The sequence below is a fragment of the Ambystoma mexicanum genome, chromosome 11, assembly GCF_040938575.1.
Source record: "Ambystoma mexicanum isolate Mex_15411 chromosome 11, UKY_AmexF1_1, whole genome shotgun sequence".
NCBI lineage: Eukaryota > Metazoa > Chordata > Amphibia > Caudata > Ambystomatidae > Ambystoma > Ambystoma mexicanum.
The window spans coordinates 1464846235-1464870647 of record NC_090934.1 but is presented as its reverse complement, the minus strand read 5'-3'; the positions used below and the strand labels follow the sequence as shown (position 1 = coordinate 1464870647).

The window sequence follows — 24413 nt, the reverse complement described above, 5'->3', positions numbered from 1 at the left end:
ATGGTAGAATTACCAAGAGTTATGCATTGTTTTGGGAATATCCCATATAATATTCCCAAGAAATTCTTCCTAGAACGTGACAAAGTATGCGGGGGGTTTTTATGGCAGGGAGGGAGACACAGGTCTGCACTCAACGTACTGCTAAGGCCTTACGAGCAAGGAGGGCTGAAGATCCCGAATTCCGAGTTATACTTCCTGGCACGCCAATTGCAGCACATGGTACAATGGATGGCTGATGACCCCACGTGGGAGACTACTCTCGTACAGACTGCCATAAAGAGATTATATCTCAGAGTCTTGGTTTGGACTCCCCAGAGGGGGGGCACATGTTCATCCACAGTTAGTGAAGTTGGGAATACAGATGTGGCAGAGGTCCTGTAGAACTATGGGGCTTAAAGACCCAATATCACCACAGACCCCCTTTGGCGGCAGTAGTGTCAAACACTCAGGGACTTAGAGCTAGGGTGCGAGCGCAATGGGGATCTTGTGGTGTAGCTACGATAGGGGATCCGCCGAATGACAACAGGCGGCTGGAATGTAAAGAACTGCAAGACTCTACGGGGGTACACATAGGACACTTTCTACTACATAGGACCCTCCTAAGTACAATGAAGGTTAAGTGGCCTGCGATCACGGGGATACAATGGGGTGTGAAGATGTGGAAACTATCATAAATATCTCAGAGGGGGGGCACGCAATTTCCAGAATTTTCGAGGTATTGATAGATCGGAACTCAAGAGTAAATTTGAAGTGCAGGAGGAGATGGGAAAATGAATTGGGGAAAGCATTAGTAGACAAGAGTGGCAATGCATAGTCCCATACCATAAAAAAGTCTCCAGTGACACCAGGCTGCAGCTGCTTCAACTTTATATCACACAAAGGGCATCCCTTACGCCTGCTGCCATAGCAAGGTCCAAGGAAGCGGGTAGTCAAGTCTATCCCAAAAGTTCTGTAGAGAATGTAGGCATGACACACATGTTCTGGGAATGTTATCGAATACAAGAATCTTGGAAGAGCGTGGCAAACAAGAGTGTCTCCAGGAGGCATTGACATGCAATCTGCAGAGGCGTGTGTGCTGGGACTCTTTAAGAGCAGCACTAAGCACAAAACATGCAGAAGATCAAATATTTAATTAATGTACTGGCTAAACGTAGCATTGCCATGCCATGGAAAGCCACTAGGGGACAGAGTGTTGAGAGGTGGTGGGGAGACCTGAAGAAATGGGTAGCAGCAGAAACGGGAGTATGGGAAAAGGCGCTAGGGGAGCGGAAACAAGAATTAGGAGCAGAAATTCAGCTATGGATTGCTGTAACTGTAACATTGTTTAAACAAAGTAGGAGTGAAATGGCTGAACATACTATACAAGTGGGGGATGAGGAGATGAGATCGCAAACTGGGATATAACGGTTGGGAACTATTCACAGGCAGTTAAGAGGGGTGGGAAGTTAAAGGAGGAACAATTGCACAAACGTTGATAGTTGATGGTTATTGATGCTAATGTTCTGAAACTATGGCATGCTGAAAAAGAATAAAGATATTAAAAAAATAATAATAATAACTCTACTTACCTGGCTAGAATGGCATTTTGGTGCATCCAGTCTAGCCATGTCTTACTGTGGCTTGATGCTTTGTACTGGGCATCTCTGATACGGCAATCATAAGTTTAAGTAGCTGGCTAGACTGGAATTGTGGTGCAGCTAGTCTAGCCATTTCTTACTGTGGCTTGACGCTTTGGACTGGGCATCTCTATAATTACCTGTCTAGACTGGAATTTGGGTGCAGCCAGTCCTTACTCTGGCATTCTATATTTTTCTGGGCAGCTATGATAAAGTAAGCATGAGAAATGTTATTAAGTAGTTAGATAGCAATTTTGGTGCTGCCAGTCTAGGTATGTCTTTCCGTGGCATGACATTTTTTTACTGTGCATCACCAAGGCTACAGCATACATGATAAGTGTATTTATGTGTCTGGCTCACATAGTGCAGCCAGTTTTTACATGGTTTCTTATGGTGCCATTGCATTTTTAAGAGCAAAGCGTTAAGATATTTCAGCGGGTTGAACCTCGCTGCTGCAATCTTTGTGTGATCGAAGGTTCAAATCCTGGCAAGGCCAACTCAGCCTTTTATTCTTCTGCATTTGATAAATGAGTACCAACTTTGGTCGGATGATGATTGTATGTAAATATGTGATATGTACATACAGCACTTTGGTGAAAGAAAGCGCTACATGAATAACAAATCTACTTATGATATAATGGCAATACCCGACCTGCCGGTATAACTGGCATAATGTGGAAGTAACTGGCCATACAATGTTGAAGTGGCATATCTATGGCAGTGCCTCTGCCCATTTTTTGGGTGTTTATAGTTTCGTAGAAATGTTATACTTCACAACTCTTCGTTCATTACGAATGGCAATAAATGACTTCAGACCCAACATTCTAAAGCAAACATAACAGGCATGAATTCATTCAACACAATACAATATAATGCCATATACCATATACATAACAAGGCCTCCATTTTTAGCCCCTAGGATTACACTTTCCACCTATCTGACAAATTACTCCCTTCCCTACTTTATTATGGTGGACTAATTGAGAAAAAGATTTTCCCCAAACTTTTTGTGTATCACTATTAAAATATTCACTAAAGCAACGGTCATTGAGATCAAGTATCCATACAAGAGCCTAGCCCACTTGTCTTTACTGTTCCCATCCTCTAATCTACTTATGAACTTTCCCAACCACATTTTCCTCGGCCCTAGTGGTGCCCTGCAGCCAATCAGCCACTATTTTAGCATTTCTGCCTTGAGCAGCGTTTTACAGAGCCAACAACGTATTTCTTGCCAAGGGATATGATATGATAGGTTATTTATAACGCGCTTAATAACCAGAGGTTTCTAAGCGCGGACCTGGGGATCAAACCTGTGGTGGTCTGTGTCGTCTTGCTTCCAAGGCGAGCACGTTGCCCTTGAGCTATCCTCCCGAGACGGGACCGCACCTTTGCTGGGAGCCTAGTAAGTTAAGATTAAAGCGCATACAAATGTAACAATATTTGAGCCCTGGGAATGTCATCACGGATAACTGCATCTCCTTATATTTCCTCAGGTGTGTGGTTAGCTCCATTTGTAGTTTATACAAAGACATTATATGTGTAGCTTTCACCTTTTTATTATTTTCATTTTATTTTACACCTTCACTGGGGTTTCCACCCATGTAAGTTTGTCTGGGTCCATTTCCTCAAGAATCGGGTCAGAGTACTCCCCAAAATTGCTCAGAGCTGTGTCATAATTATTGCTTAAAGATATATTCAAATCTTGAAATAACAAACTCGACGGTGGAACCAATATGGTTCGGCCTATGTTGCACTATTGGGTCCAACCCTATCATATCATGACGCCAACCATGTCATAGGAAGGCAGCAGCCTTGTAAAATGTGCCTACTATCTAAAATATTCTTGTCTGCTTCAGTATAGATTTAGTATTTTAAAATGTCTACGTTTAGGTAATTTCTATTTACGTCCTCACGCCACTCGCAGTAATTCCACCAGGGTTAAAGAGGAACTGATGCCATCCGGGTCAAATGTCAAGTGACATCACTTCCTGCAATGTCATTAGGTCTGTGATGTCACTTCCACGACCCCTGGCATTGTTGTGCATCGACGTCCCGGACTGTATCACGGTTTGTATTTCACTTCAAGCTGTCTGACACCAAACCAAATTATGTACTTTTACCCCCACTGCCAAAAACAGCTCCACGCATTTCGTGATTTGAGCAAGTGGCTATACGCAAGATGTATTACTATTGTTTTCATGACAATGAGTACATACATGATTCATGTCATACATGTCCACTGCCTTCTAAGTGTGATCCTGTTCCTCTCTGGAGCACTAGTTTGCTGGAACGTGGGGTGGCTGATGCTGCTCTAAATTTGGCTCTGGAAGAGACCGGAATAGATAAAAACATTGTGGCCAGGGGTTAATCCACACATCCTGGGGAGCAGAAGCACAGACCTAGAGTCCGTAATATGCAAGTCAAGAATATATAGTCACTGGTAATTAAAGAACACCGCAAAGGTGGCAGAGAGTGGCCCTGTACATTTAGCCCAGCCTATGCTGAGACACAGTGGCGATTATCAGGGGAGCCAATGTATGCATTTCCCAGGCGGGTGAGGGGCACTGCCCAGATTGTAGTGCTTTGCCCTTGAAATGGCATTAACATTAATAAGAGAATGGTTTTCCTGGATGTGCAGTCGAGCCCCTGGCGATTATTTTTATTTTACAACTTCTTTGTCTTATCCGTCATCAGTAAAATAAAATGTACAAACCTGCTACAATACCCAAGTGACCCAGGGGAAATGTAGATTAGACTTGTAATCCACCTTGATACTCTTGTGGAATCAGAAAAATACAATATTAAGGCTTTTACACCATGCAAAAGGAAAATACACCGACACAGGCTTGTAAAGATTCCCAGAATCTATATTAGAAAACTGAACAGTTACAAAACAAAGTACACAAATAGCTATTTGGCCGTCAATACATCACAGAGACCCCCAGCAGGGTTCAATGTGAGCAGTGAGCAGGGGTTCCTAGCTGGACATCAGCGTATTTATACAGTTTGTTATAACGATGTCCAGCCTCCTACAAGTTAATCATGTACTGGGCTAGGGTCGCGCCAGGTTCGTTCCTAATTTACATATCTTGTGCATGCGGTTTACTTTTTAACACATTTGCTAACGAATACTATTATTCTCTAGGTTTAACTTTACACTCTTTACATATTGCTTTAATACAGATCATACAAATGTTTCACATATCGTGTTTAGATAGCGTTATTGTTATCATAAACTTGTAGGTTAACATCGCTGATTCAAGTAATCCCCTGATCCCGAGGTCAACAAAGTACAAGGTCTACATGACCCTAACATGTAGCCTGAAGGCAGGTTGGACATTAATTGTCCTACAGAGGTTGCAGAGGTTAAAGCAAGAACAAGAGAACATGAGACGGCCATTTTAGGCCACAGGATGACTTTGTACAATAAACTAAAACTAAAATGGCGGCTCTAACCTAAAATGGAGGCTTGATTCACTTAAAGTCACAACCTTGTAATACGGATTTCCTTGCAAAGTGACTGGGCATAGGCCAACATATACGATGAGGATGAAACAATATTATATCAGTTCTAACACTCTGATGGTGCCAGTCTCGCTCTAAAGTGCTAGCCATGCTCGTCCATATTTCTTTTTAAAACACTTCCTTCCATGTTTCGGAAATTCATTTTAACCACAATGTATCCCCAAAATCAAGGAGTTGGTAAATACATTGCAACACCCTTATACTTGAAAATGAGGATTGTACCTACTTCATCTGCAAGCGTCCATCTTCTTCATTGGCACTTTGAAGTCGTTTTGGATCTCCAACTGGCCAATCAGAATGCAGTCCATAACTACTGATATTGACTGCATTCTGAGCATTCTGTCTTCAAAAGCAGACAGAGAAACGACAATGTCATTCCCAGGCAATGTGTATTTCAACAAGACGCTCCTTTGTTCAAGAGTTCCTTTTTTGCTGCAATATCCTATTTAACACCCCAAACAGAAAACTAAGCCATGGGAAAAGGGTTTCACTTTCTTAAACAGAAACTGTTTACTTTTACATGGCACCGACCACTGAGTTGAACCCGCTTCAGCTTTATCGGGTTCACAATTAACTTGCTTAAATTATGAAGCAGGTCTTGATATTTAAATACTACAAAATAAAACCACTTTTAAGTTACTTAAGTATTTTGTCTATTTACTATGCTCACTATTGGTGCAACATTCGGTACTTCACCACGAAAACTTCAAGACATGTGCTCCTAGCAGCGCTGTGCACGAACACACGCACTGTGGCATATGTCTGAAAGCACACATACATTTGGAATACATTCATTTAATGTCCACAAATGAGGCACATCACAACCCAGTTAGCAGTGTTATTTATTTATTTAAAAAAGAGGTTTATGTGGCGCGGGTATTTATTTTGGAGTGCAGACAGAGTGAGGTGCTTGAAATGCAAATGGACACTGCTTAGGGAGCTGTCACTTGACAAAGAACCCGGATATTCCCGCTCCCCTTTCACACGTGTGTCTCTTGCACCTGGGTGCTACTTAAAATCAACAGCCACTGGGGCACAACTGCCTGGGACTTGGAGTGCTCCTGAGGTCTTGCAAGGATACGATGTTAACATTTTCAGGAACGCCTTCATCAGGACCCGCCTCGGGCAGGCAAAAAGCAAAAAGGCTTCATAGAGGAAGACTTGTGTGTGGTGCACGCTTGTCAACCTTTACACATGAAAATGGGAGGAGAGGAGATTATTTTCGTGCACTCCATTGGCACCTGCTGACTAGCAAGGGGATTGGCGGGTGAGGGAACTGACTCTATTGTCAGTAGGTGAGTTGACAGGTTAGGGAGCAAGTGTCCTGTACCCCTCGCACACCCCTCACACGTTACACCCCACGCCTGAATGCGGAGGGAGGCCTCGGACAGAAAAAGTGAAACGACAGGAAAGCAGCGCCCAAGGGTGCTCCTGACATCCTCCCTAGAAGGGGGGTTGCTAGGTCTGGAAAAGATCCGGGGCTGCGCTAATGTCGGGACTCAGCGCTATCAGCCTTTTAGTCATGGCCCTTGAGTTTCTATCCAGAGCAACGTTTTTTTAACGTGTTTTAATCCGTAAAATAAACCTTATAACGCAGAAAACGTAATTAAAAGCAATAGCTACTTCACATCAATATTAAAGAAAATCATACAATCAAGAACATACGTTTCTATATAAAAATGTAAAAGTATTTTTCTTGTTAACCCAACAATGCATATATTAATTGATATAAAACACGTAGTATCAATAAAATCATTTTCCTTAGATCAAGTTCATATCTTTAAAACTTATTGCCATATAAAAAAAACTGTGTAATTCATGACCAAATTTTCGGCCGTGTAAATGTAAGACCAGAACTGGTCTTGATGAAAGAATTGCACATGGTATCGTAGTTTCGCATATCCCTTTTCCTAGAATACAGAAAGGGCAGAGCACCTTGTCAATAAATGGCGAGCAGTTTCTAGCTGAGATTGACACAATCCGCAGTCGCTCTTGTTTAGGAATACGCTGCCATGCTCCTGTTCTGGATAGCGTGGGCAATTGTCCTACTCTCAAGCACGTAATGAAGTGCCTAGCTTTAGGATTTTGGATATTTTTAAAATATGGGCAGGGACTGTCTATCGCAAAAGCTTGTGATGCGTGACTGGCATAAGATGTTTTCCTATCACAGCGATCCCATGCTGTTGTTTTTGCTTTTACCATTTTTACGGTTCACTGCGCTATTTTCCTCAGCAAGCACTGGGAGTGTAGTCGATTTCAGTTAGGAAGGTTCTTATATCCTTGACCCACTTTTTTAAGGCTGGCCCGAGTGAGATCAGTTTAATCAAACCTTGAAAGTAAGCATAGATAGAGTAATCCCTAATACAGTCACCCAATATCTTAAAATATAAAATACAGGAGTAGTAGATCTTTTTCTGGGAACTCAGTCTGGTCAGCCCCAACTCATTACAGATTTCCTCGACCGGCACCAAATTTGCTAGACCCAGGGCCTTTCTCCGTCATTTACCTTCCAATGCATTCAGCCAGGTCACTTCCTTTGTAGGTAGTACTTGAAGTCCATATAGGGTACCTGGCACAATACAGGTTTTATAAAGTAATCTAAGACCCTCTGCAGAGTGGCCCGAGCCTTTTTAAATAAAAGTCTTGATAGCAAATAATCTAGCCAGGGCCTTATTGGTTATGACACTGGATAGGCGTTCCTCATGACTGCTACATGAGATTAGGATACCTAAGTATGTATTTGCATCAACCTCTTCCAGGCGAATATTGCCATTCATCCAACCATATCTTTTAATCTCACTTCTATTTTTCTTGAAAATCATACCTTTAGTTGTGCCTAGATTAATTGACAATGACACGTTGCGAAATGGTTCAGATCGGTGAGGATGCGCTGCAGTCTGAACGCTGATTGGTTAATTCGTTAAAATGTCATCTACATATGACAGCCAGGAGATGGGGTGCAGCAAAATCTTAGGTGGAACATTTTTGCACTTAAAAAGAGCTTTTCCCAGACCAAAGGTATAGATATTAAACAATGTTGGCACTAAAGCACAGCCCTGTTTTAAACCATAATTGGTCCGTATTTCATCTCCCAAAGAGCCCCCTTGACTGATTCCCACATGCACCCTAGTATCTGTGTATAAGGCTTTTATAAAATATAAAATGTTTGCTTGTTTTCCATTTTCTCTCATGATCTCCCAATGTAAATTTCGATTCACTGTATCGAAAGCTTTGGAAAAATCGATGAAATATACATTCAGTGTTTTTGTGTGACAAATTTGTGTCTGTCTGATAAAATAGTTTAACGTCCACAAATTTGACAAAGTGCTATACCCTTTTTTCAAACCTGCTTGCTGGCGGTTTCATATACACTCTTTGGTTATCCATGTATTAATATGACTTAAGAGTAACTGTGCACAAATCTTAGAACTGTAGTCTATCATGGCGAGTAGCCTGTAATTTGTCGTTAAGTCGCGAAAACCTTTTTTATAAAATGGTATCAGTTTTGCATATGGTCAAATCAGTGGGATCAGACCCATCCTTACTACATCTTTCAATATAACACATAAGATACCAGCCCACAGTTTCAGGTTCTTTTTAAAGATGACATTTGGGAGCCCATCTGGCTCTAGATGACTTCAGAGCAATGATAGTAAGTTCAATCTCCTACTCAGTAAAAGTTAGCACGCACCTTTCCTGTATCTCCTCATAGTTAAGTATTTCATGGGCTGTATTATCAGTACGATACACATTCAAAACATACTCTTTCCAGCTGTTGTTAGAAATAGGGTTTATATCATTTTTCAATTTGTTAATATTACTATGCTTATTAACCCCTTAAGTGCCAGGCTATCATTGAAGTCTATGCAAAAAGGACGCGCATACTCGTCCTTGGCACTTTATGTACCAACATTTTCGTATACCTTTGCCCCTTATTGCATTTCTCATAATTTGCCACCGCACTAAAGCCACGGATCCTCTATGAGTTTTAGTGCCGTTTTTTAAGCGAATCTTTAATCTATTAATGTTACTAACTATGAGCTGGTTATCAAGGTTTGATTTCTTAATTTGCTTGATTGTTAAGTGTAGAGCTGTTTGCTTTGCAGTGATTACACAGTCATATTCATTGTTTCTTTCTGTAACCGCAACAGAGTATTTCTTCTGTGTCTTACAAAGATGTTCAGAAAGAGTGTGCATTACATAATGCAGGTTTCCTGCACTCATAGTGTCCCATTTCTCTTCCTCTTCAAGAGAGGCAACAATGTGATCATTGAAAGCCCGAACAATTCTCTCCGTCCAACCTATTCTGTTGCCTCATTTGTTGATCTCATAATTTTCCGGTAACAGATAATCATCATTTTCTAATGTAAATTACAGTATTACGTGGTCACTGAAGTTGTTCAGTAATAAAATGAAGCTAGTAATTAAATCATAGCCACCTTCACCCGTAAGGACGAAGTCTATCCAAGAGCATCTAGATTCATTGGACCAAGTGAAAGGTGGGCTATCTTTACTCACATCTATTAACTGAATCAGTTGAACAGTGCAAATGAAATTCGACCAGCTGTTCATGCGATGTTCTAATTCTTCGGCTTCAAAGCCAATTGCTTGGATACCATGCTTATGAAATCGAATAGGTCCCTTGTAACTCCTCAGGTCTAAATGTTTGGTAAAACATGGTTCTTGGTGGTTTAAGTTTCCTACAATGAAGACTAATTCCTCTGGATGTTCATTTTCCCAATTCATAATTAGTAGTTCAGCATAAGATATAATCAAGGTCTATTTTACATTTTCCTGTGGATTGTAAATTTTAATCAAAAGCATTTTACTATACACCCCGCTCCCACAGGTAGTTGGATCACCGTTGCTTGCACGTTCTAATCTTTTTGCTTGATTAATAATTCTGTGGCCACTAAAGATGAGGCCACCCCTGTGATCAAACCACCAAAATGCCTGACTTTAGCATTTCATTTAGCTGGTGTTTGTACTATATAATAGCCGTCCAAGCAGAAAGGCTTCATAAGCCATGCCTCTTGCAGCAAGAAAATCTGAGAGCTCAACAGGTGGCTTTGTCCCTTTTGATTAAAAATAAAGGAGCCAAAGTCTCTAGTATTCCAGGAAATTAATTTCAGCTGCCCGAGATGTTGGATTTTAGGTCATGCAGGTCCTGTCCCGCCCGAGATACGATTTTCTTTACATTTTCATCATATAAATCCAATATCTTTGATCACCTCTTTTGGATAAATTGTCCGCACTAGATTCCTCCTTCTCTTTCAATGGGCTATTTATCTTTGTCGGTTCCATCAGCTTTTCCAACCTATAGCCCATGTCCGGGAAGGTTGTAGTTTGGGACAGGATAATGTCAGTGTCTATCGGAGAGGCCAAATGGAGCACCAACCAGTTTTCTTCCCCCTCATCGTGGGGAACTTCCACCAGAATAAGCTCTTGTGAGGATATGGCTTTTAACACATGCACTTGGTTGATACGTACCAGTGCATTCATTCTATTAAGATAAGGGCTTTCTTCTGTGGATCCTTATCTTTCTAGAAGAGGGACAGTTGGGCATAATGAGATGGTCATTTGTATTCAGAGGCTGTATATCTTCATCGTTCGCATTCTCTCTCCCTTCGTTATTCTGCATGAGACCCATGGGCCTACGCTTTGCCTTTTTCTCTTCCTCAGAGTGGTTATCACTTTCTGAGCACATCTCCAGCAGTGAAGTCCTGGACCCCTGTGTTATTTTTCCTTCTAAGTTTACCTCACTTTTATTTTTCTGGTTCTGGACTTCCAGATTCTTATCGCTAATCTTATTAGGCACTAGATTTTTCTCATTAATAATTTCAAAACCCTTCTCAATCTCCACTCATATCATGTCCGATGACGCAGCGATATCAAGGGATTGAGACGCCAAAGAGGCCTTCCCCTTCCGTTTTTTAATAGCCATTTCTTTGTTCTGGTTCACTATATGCTTTCTTTTCTGAGTTCTTTTCCTATTTGGAGGAGTGAGTCTATAATTTATATCCAGGGACGCAGACTCTTGGCTGTTCTTTATTATCGCTTCAGCATTGGGCTTCCGAGGGTTCTTATTTTTATCTTAGTGCATTGTTTGACATTTGCTCCCATGGAGAGGGGCGGGCTTGATCCACCCCCTCATTCCCGTGTTTTGAGGCTCACTCGCATCACTGAGGTTATTCAAAGTTTCATTATGATATTTCTTGCCCACCAAGGAGTCATGCGAAGCAAGAAGCTCATCTCCCAAACTCGCCAGGCCCTGTTTCATCATTTGTTGTTCTGTGCGTATGTGACTACAGATAGTACACAAGGCTTTCAGAATCTTAAGCGACTCAGACGCCTTACACATTTCTAAGTCCAGACCATCTATATCAGTGTAGCTGCTCTGGTGTGAAGGGGGAGATGAATAAGCATTAGATGCAATTTGCGGTAAGTTCGTGATTTAGAGACGTTGGTCACTGAGATGCAAGTTCTGTTTGTTTGGGAAACTGAGTTATTTACCTGGACATCTGCCATGGACCTAACCTTTCCGCTAGAAGCGGCCTGTAAATTCAGCAGAATATTTAATAGCGGATTGTTATGAATGGGATTGGCCATCGATAAATCAAGGGGTGGGGTATTTCCGCGTTGGGCAGCACCTTCAGAGTTTGCGTCCGTGGCATCTCTCAATCGCAGGGATTTTATCTCTGTCATCCTTTTCAACGTTTTTCTCCACGCAGACACACAGATGGCATCTATTATGCCCGCCGCCGCGGCACCCACCGGGTTTTTTCCTTTCCTTGTTTTATTTTTTGCGATCACTTTGGCCGCAGAGAGTGGACGATCACACATCAGCCTCTCTTTGCTGCACAGTTGATAGCGGCCATTTATCGCCGGCTTGCTGACTGTGCAGAATTTTACAAAGTATTTATGTTTGCACCAAAGCAGGAAATAACCTAGGATCCTAATAACATAAATCGGGCATCTCAGTTATCTGGAGGCTGCTAGCGGCACCGCTCTGGCATACAAGATACTCGTAACAGCACACGCCGCCAGTCCGTTCTAGTCAATGGTTGCAAGCACGTATCCACGGCCTTAAAAAGTATATTATGGCTGCACAAACATATAACCTCATATCCATCAACGGCTTATTTGCTTAAGAGCACCGCAGTTGCTACATTATAACTACAATATCTCCAAGATGAGCTTGTCGCCTGACAGCTATTACCACGCACAAGCGCTTTCTTTCTATCTGTAAGAACGCTTTTACCTGCAAAGCAGTTTGTCAGTTTCACCCAGCCCCGCAGCCAAAACAGTACGCTCCAGGTCCTCCAGGGGTACTCCAAGGGTGCGCGCGTGCAGGTGCACGACAGGCACTGTTTTATGGCGTTGCGGGTAAAAAAGGGGGGGGCGTGGCCAAGGTCTGTGATAATAAAATAGCTTTAAAATGTCCTTTTAATATCCAAAAAGCATTCGTTTTCTGGTTAAAAGTGACAAAGAAGCAGTTTTTTAGTCCAAGAACCAATGGGGCCACGTCAGATGCCAGCAATTCATTTGTAGTCCAAAAATACATGACTGCTTGTCATTTGTAGTCCAAAAATACATGACAGCCTCTCCCGCAGACTCCACAGCCAAAAGAGTACTCTCCGGGTACTCCAAGGGTGTGCATGGACAGGTGCGCACCAGGCACTGTTTCATGGTGTTGTGGGTGAAGAAGGGGACATGGCCAAGGTCCGTGATAATAAAATAGCTATTCAATGTCCTTTTAATATCCAAAAAGCGTTCGTTTTCAGGCTTGCTGCTTGTCACTAGTCTCTCTCACAGACTCCACAGCCAAAACAGTACTCTCCGGGTACTCTAGGGTGCGAGCCCAGCCCCCCCTAAACCTCCCAGCGACGACTCTGCTCCCTGGGGTGCATTTATAGGAAGAGTTCAATTTAGCCCAGCCTCCTGTCATCCTTGTTTTGGGGTGCTGCAGACTTAAAGGAACGTCCAACTTGCAAATCACACAGCACTGGCATTTGGGATTCACACACCCTGGCAGCGGCTCCTGCAATGCATTGTCTTCCCTCTTAGCAGCTCCTAGCATTCACCCCCCAAGCTCCACCCCGCTTGCACTAGCGTGATGCAAGGGGCGAACCCTTCTGCATCGCCTCGGCAATACCCAGGTTTCCTAGCAACTGCGCGGGAAGAGGACACCTGCATGTACTTTGTATCTAGAGGCCATTAGGGGCTTGGCCTTGTCAGCCAGCAGCCGACGCGCCCTCCTGTTTGCAGCACTCGTGCTAGAGCCCCAGGCAAATCAAGGGACTTTCCCCTGGCCTTATTCTCCCTTCCTCGGCCCTTATGATGATTTGCCCCTCCCACACAACGAACATTGTTTCTGCAAACAGGTCATCACTGTCCACCCCTGCGGATGGGAGCCGGCCAATCAGGAGGCTGGAAATGCGGGCTGAAACTCCCGATCTAGCCCGCGCTCCAAGCTGCCTGATGGCCGGCCCTGCGGGGGTTCCGCGCAGAGCCCCGTGGCGGACATCTTGGCAAAGCATTTTCATTCATTGAACGGGACAGTCACCCCGTTTAATGAATGAAAATGCTTGTTTTTAACACCACTAGTTACCACTTTGATAACCCGGGGTGCTAATGTCGTTCTTAACGCGTTCCCGGTGCCCTCATTAAGTGCCGGGCCATTACTCCCGGTATATGGCTTGTGGAACGGGTTCAGAAGGCCATACATTACAGGTTGTGTGACATCTCTCGCCACTTATGCATTTGGCACAGTCACTAGCCCGCTTATTCTACATCGCTTCGATCCAAAGGTCCAAGAGGCATTGCGGAGGCTCAGTGGTCCATGGCTGGAGCAGGCACTGCTATTGCAAAGACCACAGCACATATACTAAACTTGGAACGATGCAGCGAAGATCAACATGGCCCCTGCTGCGCAGGGAGGACACGCAAATTCGTGAAGCGATCTATATAAAAAAATGTAATTTACATTTTTTTAAAAAAGAATATGTATCACACAGCAGAGTTATCCTTCGACTACAGAAATATAACAAAATTCTATGTTTCATAGCAGCAATGCCCATCCAATATGCACCGTTTCACAAGCATCGGAATGAGGTTTGCCACCAAGGTCAAGTGACCACTCCCCCAGCACCCCAAATCACAGAGCAGCAAACAACGGTTGCATGCTGAGGTAAAATGGCGACCGTGTCTTCCCTTATCCTAGAAGTGGCCTTGCTCAAGCCTCGCGCAGCAGAGAGGCCCCTCGAGCAATCATGCACCGCGCAGCAGAGAGGCCCCAATCACGCCCCGCACAGCAGAGAAGCCCCAATCACGCCCCGCGCAGCAGAGAGGCCCCAATCACGCCCCGCACAGCAGAGAAGCCCCAATCATGCCCCGCACAGCGGAGAGGCCCCAATCATGCCCCGCGCAGCGGAGAGGCCCCAATCATGCCCCGCGCAGCAGAGAGGCCCCTCGAGCAATCATGCCCCGCGCAGCAGAGAGGCCCCTCGAGCAATCTTGCCCCACGCAGCAGAAAGGCCCCAATCATGCCCCGCACAGCAGAGAGGCCCCTCGAGCAATCATGCCCCGCGCAGCAGAGAGGCCCCAATCATGCCCCGCACAGCAGAGAGGCCCCTCGAGCAATCATGCCCCGTGCAGCAGAGAGGCCCCCATCATGCCCCGCACAGCAGAGAGGCCCCTCGAGCAATCATTCCCCACGCAGTAGAAGGCCCCTCGAGCAATCATGCCCCCCATCATGCCCTGCACAGCAGAGAAGCCCCAATCATGCCCCGCACAGCGGAGAGGCCCCAATCATGCCCCGCGCAGCAGAGAGGCCCCTCGAGCAATCATGCCCCACGCAGCAGAGAGGCCCCTCGAGCAATCATGCCCCACGCAGCAGAGAGGCCCCTCGAGCAATCATTCCCCACGCAGTAGAAGGCCCCTCGAGCAATCGTGCCCCGCACAGCAGAGAGGCCCCTCGAGCAATCATGCCCCCCGCAGCAGAGAGGCCCCTCGAGCAATCATGCCCCACGCAGCAGAGAGGCCGCTCGAGCAATCATGCCCCACGCAGCAGAGAGGCCCCTCGAGCAATCATGCCCCACGCAGCAGAGAGGCCCCTCGAGCAATCATTCCCCACGCAGTAGAAGGCCCCTCGAGCAATCGTGCCCCGCACAGCAGAGAGGCCCCTCGAGCAATCATGCCCCCCGCAGCAGAGAGGCCCCTCGAGCAATCATGCCCCACGCAGCAGAGAGGCCCCTCGAGCAATCATGCCCCACGCAGCAGAGAGGCCCCTCGAGCAATCATTCCCCACGCAGTAGAAGGCCCCTCGAGCAATCATGCCCCGCACAGCGGAGAGGCCCCAATCATGCCCCGCGCAGCAGAGAGGCCCCTCGAGCAATCATGCCCCGCGCAGCAGAGAGGCCCCTCGAGCAATCATGCCCCACGCAGCAGAGAGGCCCCTCGAGCAATCATTCCCCACGCAGTAGAGAGGCCACTCGAGCAATCGTGCCCCGCGCAGCAGAGAGGCCCCTCTGTTTGCCCAGCAGCTTCAGAGCACACAGGGCACAGCTCACAACAACGCTAGCTTAAAGGGGCGGTGTGACCCCCCCGCCCCCAGCCCACACAAATGCTCACATCTAAATGAAATGTGGATGAAATCTCCCAAATGGGGGCGTGCTGGGCCTTTATTTTCCTTCATGGTGGGTATTGCTGTGCAGCTTGCCCCAAACCTACGTACACGTCATGTACGAGACACAGATCACTTTCACTGCACGCCCTCACCCCACCCCCTACCCATAACTTGGAAGAATCATTCACCAGTAGGGGTTGGCCTTTGGGCTTGGCTGGACTGCGGGGCACAGCAACATTATTCCAGGCAGCTCATTATGGATTCATGGAAGTGGGGGAAGCTGGGAACTCAGTGATTACAGTACAGGAAAAGGCCAGAGAGGCCTACAGAGAAGACAGGAAAAGGCAGGAGAGGCCTACAGGGAAGACAGGAAAAGGCCAGAGAGGCCTACAGAGAAGACAGGAAAGGGCAGTCCAGGCGTACAGGGAAGACAGGAAATGGCACGAGAAGCCTACAGGGAAGACAGTGAAAAGGCAGGAGAGGCCTACAGGGAAGACAGGAAAAGGCCAGAGAGGCCTACAGAGAAGACAGGAAAGGGCAGTCCAGGCGTACAGGGAAGACAGGAAATGGCACGAGAAGCCTACAGGGAAGACAGTGAAAAGGCAGGAGAGGCCTACAGGGAAGACAGTGAAAAGGCAGGAGCGACCTACAGGGAAGACAGTGAAAAGGCAGGAGAGACCTACAGGGAAGACAGGAAAAGGCAGGAGAGGCCTACAGGGAAGACAGTGAAAAGGTAGGAGAGGCCTACAGGGAAGACAGTGAAAATAATTTAGAAGAAGAAGAAGAAGACAGTGAAAAGGCAGGAGAGGCCTACAGGTAAAACAGGAAATGGCAGGCGAGGCCTACTGGGAAGACAGGAAAAGGCCGGAGAGGCCTACAGGGAAGACAGTGAAAAGGCAGGAGAGGCCTACAGGGAAGACAGGAAATGGCAGGGGAGGCCTACAGGGAAGGCATACTTGCCAACCCTACAGATTTAGGCAGTAGGCTACTGCTTTTTAAACAGCCCTACCACCTACAGATTTCAGTGACAGTGCTTTTTACAGTGGCAGGTAATGTATGTGACTCTAAGACAGGCTGCAGGGCTAAGCATACAACACATTAATTAGTCTGTACAGTGGACTGGTAGGTGAATACTTTGATTGGGCTCAGACCAATCCACTGACGCTGACAGCAACGTGACTCTGTCCTGCACTCTTGCTGGGTCAACCCTTAGGTGAACCACCAATGAAGGCAAGTGGCACAGCGTACCACAATTATACATTTTTAACATCTGAACATCTTTCCATGTTGTGCTGTTTGATAGGTTGTGTATTTTAGAATGTGCCAATGGTACCATTGCCCTGACAGCCCCCCTTTTCTTCCTCCACTTATCAGATCTACTGCCTTAAACCCAGCACTTGCCACTTGCTGGCTGCACTACCACTGTTTGTTGCCTTTATTATTTATTTATTGTTATTTATCTGTTTCGCCTCTGCTTCGCATTTTCCACTTCTCCCCCCTTCATGCACTTTTCCCCTCCACCTCTCCCATGCACTTGCGCGTTCTCAATGCCACTGGGCCTAGTAAGATCGCCGTTTTGTTATCCCCTGTTTCCCTCCCTTGCCTTGTCGCGCTCTGAAACACTTGTGTACGAGCGCGATAGAAATAAAATATCAATATCAATACAAACAATGTGTGTTTTGTATTTTCCTGTGATGTCATAGTCATGGAAATTATTCTTTTGAAACATGAAAAATCCTACATCTTTTTGGTCACAGAATGGTGGCAAGTATGGGAAGACAGTGAAAAGGCCGGAGAGGCCGACTGGGAAGACAGTGAAAAGGCAGGCGAGGCCTACAGGGAAGACAGTGAAAAGCCCAGAGAGGCCTACAAGAAAGACAGTGAATAGGCAGGATTGTCCTACAGGGAAGACAGTGAAAAGGCCGGAGAGGCCTACAAGAAAGACAGTGAATAGGCAGGAGAGGCCTACAGGGAAGACAGTGAAAAGGCCGGAGAGGCCTACCGAAAATACAGTGAAAAGGCAGGAGAGGCCCACAGGGAAGACAGTGAAAAGCCCGGAGAGGCCTACAAGAAAGACAGTGAATAGGCAGGAGAGGCCTACAGGGAAGACAGTGAAAAGGCCAGAGAGGCCTACCGAAAATACAGTGAAAAGGCAGGAGAGGCCCACAGGGAAGACAGTGAAAAGGCCGGCGAGGCCTACAGGGAAAACAGTGAAAATGCGGGAGAGGCCTACAGGCAAGACAGTGAAAAGGCAGGAGAGGCCCACAGGGAAGACAGTGAAAAGGCTGGAGAGGCCTACAGGGAAGACAGCGAAAAGGCAGGAGAGACTTACAGGGAAGACAGTGAAAAGGCCAGAGAGGCTTACAGGGAAGACAATGAAAGGGCAGGAGAGGCCTACAGAGAAGGCAGTGAAAAGGCCAGAGAGGCCTACAGGGAAGACAGTGAAAAGGCGGGAGAGGCCTACAGGGAAGACAGTGAAAAGGCAGGAGAGGCCTACACACAAGAGAGTGAAAAGGCAGGAGAGGCCTACAGGGAAGACAATGAAAGGGCAGGAGAGGCCTACAGGGAAGGCAGTGAAAAGGCCGGAGTGGCCTACAGGGAAGACAGTGAAAAGGCGGGAGAGGCCTACAGGGAAGACAGAAGGCAGGAGAGGCTTACACACAAGACAGTGAAAAGGCAGGAGAGGCCTACAGGGAAGACATTGAAAAGGCAGGAGAGGCCTACATGGAAGACTGTGAAAAGGCCGTAGAGGCCTACAGGGAAAACTGTGAAAAGGCCAGAGAGGCCTACAGGGAAGACAGTGAAAAGGCCGGAGAGGCCTAAAGGGAAGACAGTGAAAAGGCTGGAGAGGCCTACAGGGAAGACATGAAACGTCAGGAGAGGCCTACAGGGAAGACAGTGAAAGGGCAGGAGAGGCCTGCAGGGAAGACAGTGAAAGGGCAAGGGAGGCTAGAGGGAAGACAGTGAAAGGGCAGTAGAGACATACAGGGAAGACAGTGAAAGGGCAGGAGAGGCCTACAGGGAAGACAATGAAAAGGCAGGAGAGGCCTACAGGGAAGACAGTCAGGAGAGGCCTACAGGGAAGACAGTGAAAGGGCAGGAGAGGCCTACAGGGAAGACAGTGAAAAGGGCAGAGAGGCCTACAGGGAAGAAAATGAAAGGGCAGGAGAGGCCTACAGTGAAAAGGCCAGAGAGGCCTACAGGGAAGACAGTGAAAAGGCCAGAGAGGCCTACAGGGAGGACAGAGAAAAGGCAGGGAAGGCCTACAGGGAAGACAGTGAAAGGGCCAGAGAGGCCTACAGGGAAGACAGTGAAAAGTCCGGAGAGGCCTACAGGGAAGACAGTGAAAAGGCAGGAGAGGCCTACAGGGAAGACATGAAAGGGCAGGAGAGGCCCACAGGGAAGATAGGGAATGGGCAGGAGAGGCCTACAGGGAGGACAGCCAAAAGGCGGGTGAGGCCTACAGGGAAGACAGTGAAAATGCAGGCAAGGCCTACATGGAAGACAGTGAAAAAGCCAGAGAGGCCTACAGGGAAGACAGTGAAAAGGCACGAGAGGCATACAGGGAAGACAGTGAAAAGGCAGGCGAGGCCTACAGGGTAGATAGTGAAAAGGCAGGAGAGGCCTACAGGGAAGACAGTGAAGTGGCAGGAGAGGCCTACAGGGAAGACAGTGAAAAGGCATAAGAGGCCTACAGGGAAGACAGTGAAAAGGCAGGAGAGGCCCACAGAGAAGACAGTAAAAAGACAGGCAAGGCCTACGTGGAAGACAGTAAAAAGGTCGGAGAGGCCTACAGGGAAGACAGTGAAATGGCAGGAGATGCCTACAGGGAAGAAAGTGAATGGGCAGAGAGACCTACAGGGAAGACAGTGAAAAGGCAGGAGAGGCCCACAGGGAAGACAGTGAAACGGCAGGAGACGCCTACAGGGAAGACAGTGAAAAGGCCAGGAATGCTTGCAGGGAAGACAGTGAAAAGGTGGGAGAGGCCTTCAGGGAAGACCGTGAAAAGGCAGGAGAGGCCCACAGGGAAGACAGTGAAAAGGCAGGAGATGCCTACAGGGAAGACAGTGAAAAGGCCAGGAATGCTTACAGGGAAGACTATGAAAAGGCCGGAGAGGCCTTCAGGGAAGATAGTGAAAAGGTGGGAGAGGCCTACAGGGAAGACAGAAGGCAGGAGAGGCCTACAGTAAAGACAGTGAAAAGGCAGGAGAGGCCTACAGGGAAGACAGAGGAAAGGCAGGAGAGGCCTACATGGAAGGCAGTGAAAAGGCCAGAGAGGCCTACAGGGAAGACAGTGAAAAGGCCGGAGAGGCTTACAGGGAAGACAGTGAAAACCTACAGGAAAGACAGTGAAAAGTCCGGAGAGGCCTACAGGGAAGACAGTGAAAAGGCAGGAGAGGCCTACAGGGAAGACAGTGAAAAGGCAGGCAAGGCCTACAGGGAAGACAGTGAAAAGGTCCGCAAGGCCGACAGGGAAGACAGTGAAAAGGCCGGAGAGGCCTACAGGGAAGACAGTGAAAAGGCAGGAGAGGGCCACAGGGAAGACAGTGAAAAGGCAGAAGAGGCCTAAAGGGAAGACAGTGAAAAGACAGGAGAGGCCTACAGGGAGGACAGTCAAAAGGCAGGCAAGGCCTACAGGGAAGACAGTGAAAAGGTTGGCAAGGCCTATAGGGAGGACAGTGAAAAGGCAGGAGAGGTCTACAGGGAAGAAAGTGAATGGGCAGGAGAGGCCTACAGGGAAGACAGTGAATGGGCAGGAGAGGCCTACAGGGAAGACAGTGAAAGGACCAGAGAGGTCTACAGGGAAGACAGTGAAAAGGCAGAAGAGGCCTTCAGGGAAGACAGTGAAAAGAAAGGAGAGGCCTACAGGGAAGACAGTGAAAAGGCAGGAGAGGCCTACAGGGAAGACAGTGAAAAGGCAGGAGAGGCCTACAGGGAAGACAGTGAAAAGGCAGGGTAGGCCTACATGGGAGACAGTGAAAAAGCCGGAGAGGCCTACAGGGAAGACTGTGAAAAGGCAGCAGAGGCCTACAGGGAAGACAGTGAAAAGGCAGCAGAGGCCTACAGGGAAGACAGTGAAAAGGCAGGAGTTTCCTACAGGAAAGACAGTGAAAAGGCAGGTGAGGCCTACAGGGAAGACAGTGAAAAGGCAGGAGAGGCCTACAGGGAAGACAGTGAAAAGGCTGGAGAGGCCTACAGGGAAGACAGTGAAAAGGCGGGAGAGGCCTACAGGGAAGACAGTGAACGGGCAGGAGAGGCCTACAGAGAAGACAGTGAAAAGACCAGAGAGGCCTACAGGTAAGACAGTGAAAAGGCTGGAGAGGCCTACAGGAAAGACATTGAAAAGGCAGGAGAGGCCTACAGGGAAGACAGTGAAAAGGTGGGAGACCCCTAGAGGGAAGACAGAAGGCAGGAGAGGCCTACAGGAAAGACAGTGAAAAGACTGGAGAGGCCTACAGTGAAGACAGTGGAAAGGCAGGAGAGGCCTACATGGAAGGCAGTGAAAAGGCCGGAGAGGCCTACAGGGAAGACAGCGAAAAGGCCGGAGAGGCCTACAGGGAAGACAGTGAAAACCTACAGGGAAGACAGTGAAAAGTCCGGAGAGGCCTACAGGGAAGACAGTGAAAAGGCAGGAGAGGCCTACAGGGAAGACAGTAAGGCAGGCGAGGCCTACATGGAAGACAGTGAAAAGGCAGGCAAGGCCTACAGGGAAGACAGTGAAAAGGTCGGCAAGGCCTACAGGGAAGACAGTGAAAAGGCCGGAGAGGCCTACAAGGAAGACAGTGAAAAGGCAGGGGAGGCCCACAGGGAAGACAGTGAAAAGGCAGAAGAGGCCTACATGGAAGGCAGTGAAAAGGCCGGAGAGGCCTACAGGGAAGACAGCGAAAAGGCCGGAGAGGCCTACAGGGAAGACAGTGAAAACCTACAGGGAAGACAGTGAAAAGTCCGGAGAGGCCTACAGGGAAGACAGTGAAAAGGCAGGAGAGGCCTACAGGGAAGACAGTAAGGCAGGCGAGGCCTACATGGAAGACAGTGAAAAGGCAGGCAAGGCCTACAGGGAAGACAGTGAAAAGGTCGGCAAGGCCTACAGGGAAGACAGTGAAAAGGCCGGAGAGGCCTACAAGGAAGACAGTGAAAAGGCAGGGGAGGCCCACAGGGAAGACAGTGAAAAGGCAGAAGAGGCCTACAGGGAAGACAGTGAAAAGGCAAGAGAGGCCTACAGAGAGGACAGTCAAAAGGCAGGCAAGGCCTACAGGGAAGACAGTGAAAAGGTCGGCAAGGCCTACAGGGAGGACAGTGAAAAGGCAGGAGAGGCCTACAGGGAAGAAAGTGAATGGGCAGGAGAGCCCTACAGGGAAGACAGTGAATGGGCAGGAGAGGCCTACAGGGAAGACAGTGAAAGAACCAGAGAGGCCTACAGGGAAGACAGTGAAAAGGCAGGAGAGGCCTACAGGGAAGACAGTGAAAAGGCCGGAGAGGCCTACAGGGAAGACAGTGAAAAGGCTGGAGAGGCCTACAGGGAAGACATGAAAAGTCAGGACAGGCCTACAGGGAAGACAGTGAAAGGGCAGGAGAGGCCTACAGGGAAGACAGTGAAAGGGCAGGGGAGGCTAGAGGGAAGACAGTGAAAGGGCAGTAGAGACATACAGGGAAGACAGTGAAAGGGCAGGAGAGGCCTACAGGGAAGACAGTGAAGAGGCAGGAGAGGCCAACAGGGAAGACAGTCAGGAGAGGCCTACGGGGAAGACAGTGAAAGGGCAGGAGAGGCCTACAGGGAAGACAGTGAAAAGGCCAGAGAGGCCTACAGGGAAGACAATGAAAGGGCAGTAGAGACCTACAGTGAAAAGGCCAGAGAGGCCTACAGGGAAGACAGTGAAAAGGCCAGAGAGGCCTACAGGGAGGACAGTGAAAAGGCAGGAAAGGCCTACAGGGAAGATAGTGAAAGGGCCAGAGAGGCCTACATGGAAGACAGTGAAAAGGCTGCAGAGGCCTAGAGGAAAGACAGTGAAAAGGCAGGAGAGTCCTACAGGGAAGGCAGTGAGAAGGCAGGAGAGGCCTACAGGAAAGACAGCGAAAGGCAGGAGAGGCCTACAGGGAAGACAGTGAATGGGCCAGAGAGGCCTACAGGGAAGACAGTGAATGGGCAGGAGAGGCCTACAGAGAAGACAGTGAAAAGACCAGAGAGGCCTACAGGTAAGACGGTGAAAAGACTGGAGAAGCCTACAGGAAAGACATTGAAAAGGCAGGAGAGGCCTACAGGGAAGACAGTGAAAAGGTGGGAGATCCCTAGAGGGAAGACAGAAGGCAGGAGAGTCCTACAGGAAAGACAGTGAAAAGACTGGAGAGGCCTACAGGGAAGACAGTGGAAAGGCAGGAGAGGCCTACATGGAAGGCAGTGAAAAGGCCGGAGAGGCCTACAGGGAAGACAGCGAAAAGGCCGGAGAGGCCTACAGGGAAGACAGTGAAAACCTACAGGGAAGACAGTGAAAAGTCCGGAGAGGCATACAGGGAAGACAGTGAAAAGGCAGGAGAGGCCTACAGGGAAGACAGTGAAAAGGCAGGCGAGGCCTACATGGAAGACAGTGAAAAGGCAGGCAAGGCCTACGGGGAAGACAGTGAAAAGGTCGGCAAGGCCTACAGGGAAGACAGTGAAAAGGCCGGAGAGGCCTACAGGGAAGACAGTGAAAAGGCAGGGGAGGCCCACAGGGAAGACAGTGAAAAGACAGAAGAGGCCTACAGGGAAGACAGTGAAAAGGCAAGAGAGGCCTACAGAGAGGACAGTCAAAAGGCAGACAAGGCCTACAGGGAAGACAGTGAAAAGGTCGGCAAGGCCTACAGGGAGGACAGTGAAAAGGCAGGAGAGGCCTACAGGGAAGAAAGTGAATGGGCAGGAGAGCCCTACAGGGAAGACAGTGAATGGGCAGGAGAGGCCTACAGGGAAGACAGTGAAAGAACCAGAGAGGCCTACAGGGAAGACAGTGAAAAGGCAGGAGAGGCCTACAGGGAAGACAGTGAAAAGGCCGGAGAGGCCTACAGGGAAGACAGTGAAAAGGCTGGAGAGGCCTACAGGGAAGACATGAAAAGTCAGGACAGGCCTACAGGGAAGACAGTGAAAGGGCAGGAGAGGCCTACAGGGAAGACAGTGAAAGGGCAGGGGAGGCTAGAGGGAAGACAGTGAAAGGGCAGTAGAGACATACAGGGAAGACAGTGAAAGGGCAGGAGAGGCCTACAGGGAAGACAGTGAAGAGGCAGGAGAGGCCTACAGGGAAGACAGTCAGGAGAGGCCTACGGGGAAGACAGTGAAAGGGCAGGAGAGGCCTACAGGGAAGACAGTGAAAAGGCCAGAGAGGCCTACAGGGAAGACAATGAAAGGGCAGTAGAGACCTACAGTGAAAAGGCCAGAGAGGCCTACAGGGAAGACAGTGAAAAGGCCAGAGAGGCCTACAGGGAGGACAGTGAAAAGGCAGGAAAGGCCTACAGGGAAGATAGTGAAAGGGCCAGAGAGGCCTACAGGGAAGACAGTGAAAAGGCTGCAGAGGCCTAGAGGAAAGACAGTGAAAAGGCAGGAGAGTCCTACAGGGAAGGCAGTGAGAAGGCAGGAGAGGCCTACAGGAAAGACAGCGAAAGGCAGGAGAGGCCTACAG

General features: G+C 47.9%; 3 protein-coding genes and 1 pseudogene across 3 annotated transcripts; all 4 read left to right on the top strand.

Annotated features, from left to right (window-relative positions):
• Positions 1–13999: 13999 nt before the first annotated feature.
• Positions 14000–14114, top strand: LOC138505367 (U6 spliceosomal RNA; annotated as a pseudogene).
• Positions 14115–17473: 3359 nt separating this feature from the next.
• On the top strand, positions 17474–18517 carry LOC138505167 (uncharacterized). The gene is made up of 2 exons (XM_069625438.1): positions 17474–17648; positions 17859–18517. The coding sequence occupies exons 1-2, from the start codon at positions 17474–17476 to the stop codon at positions 18515–18517; spliced, it is 834 nt and encodes a 277-aa protein (XP_069481539.1).
• Positions 18518–20734: 2217 nt separating this feature from the next.
• Positions 20735–21070, top strand: LOC138505166 (uncharacterized). Its single transcript, XM_069625437.1, has one exon. The coding sequence runs from the start codon at positions 20735–20737 to the stop codon at positions 21068–21070; it is 336 nt and encodes a 111-aa protein (XP_069481538.1).
• Positions 21071–21791: 721 nt separating this feature from the next.
• Positions 21792–24313, top strand: LOC138505164 (uncharacterized). The gene is made up of 3 exons (XM_069625436.1): positions 21792–22205; positions 23060–23755; positions 24035–24313. Exons 1-3 carry the CDS (start codon positions 21792–21794, stop codon positions 24311–24313), a joined length of 1389 nt encoding a protein of 462 aa, XP_069481537.1.
• The last annotated feature ends 100 nt before the right edge of the window (positions 24314–24413 follow it).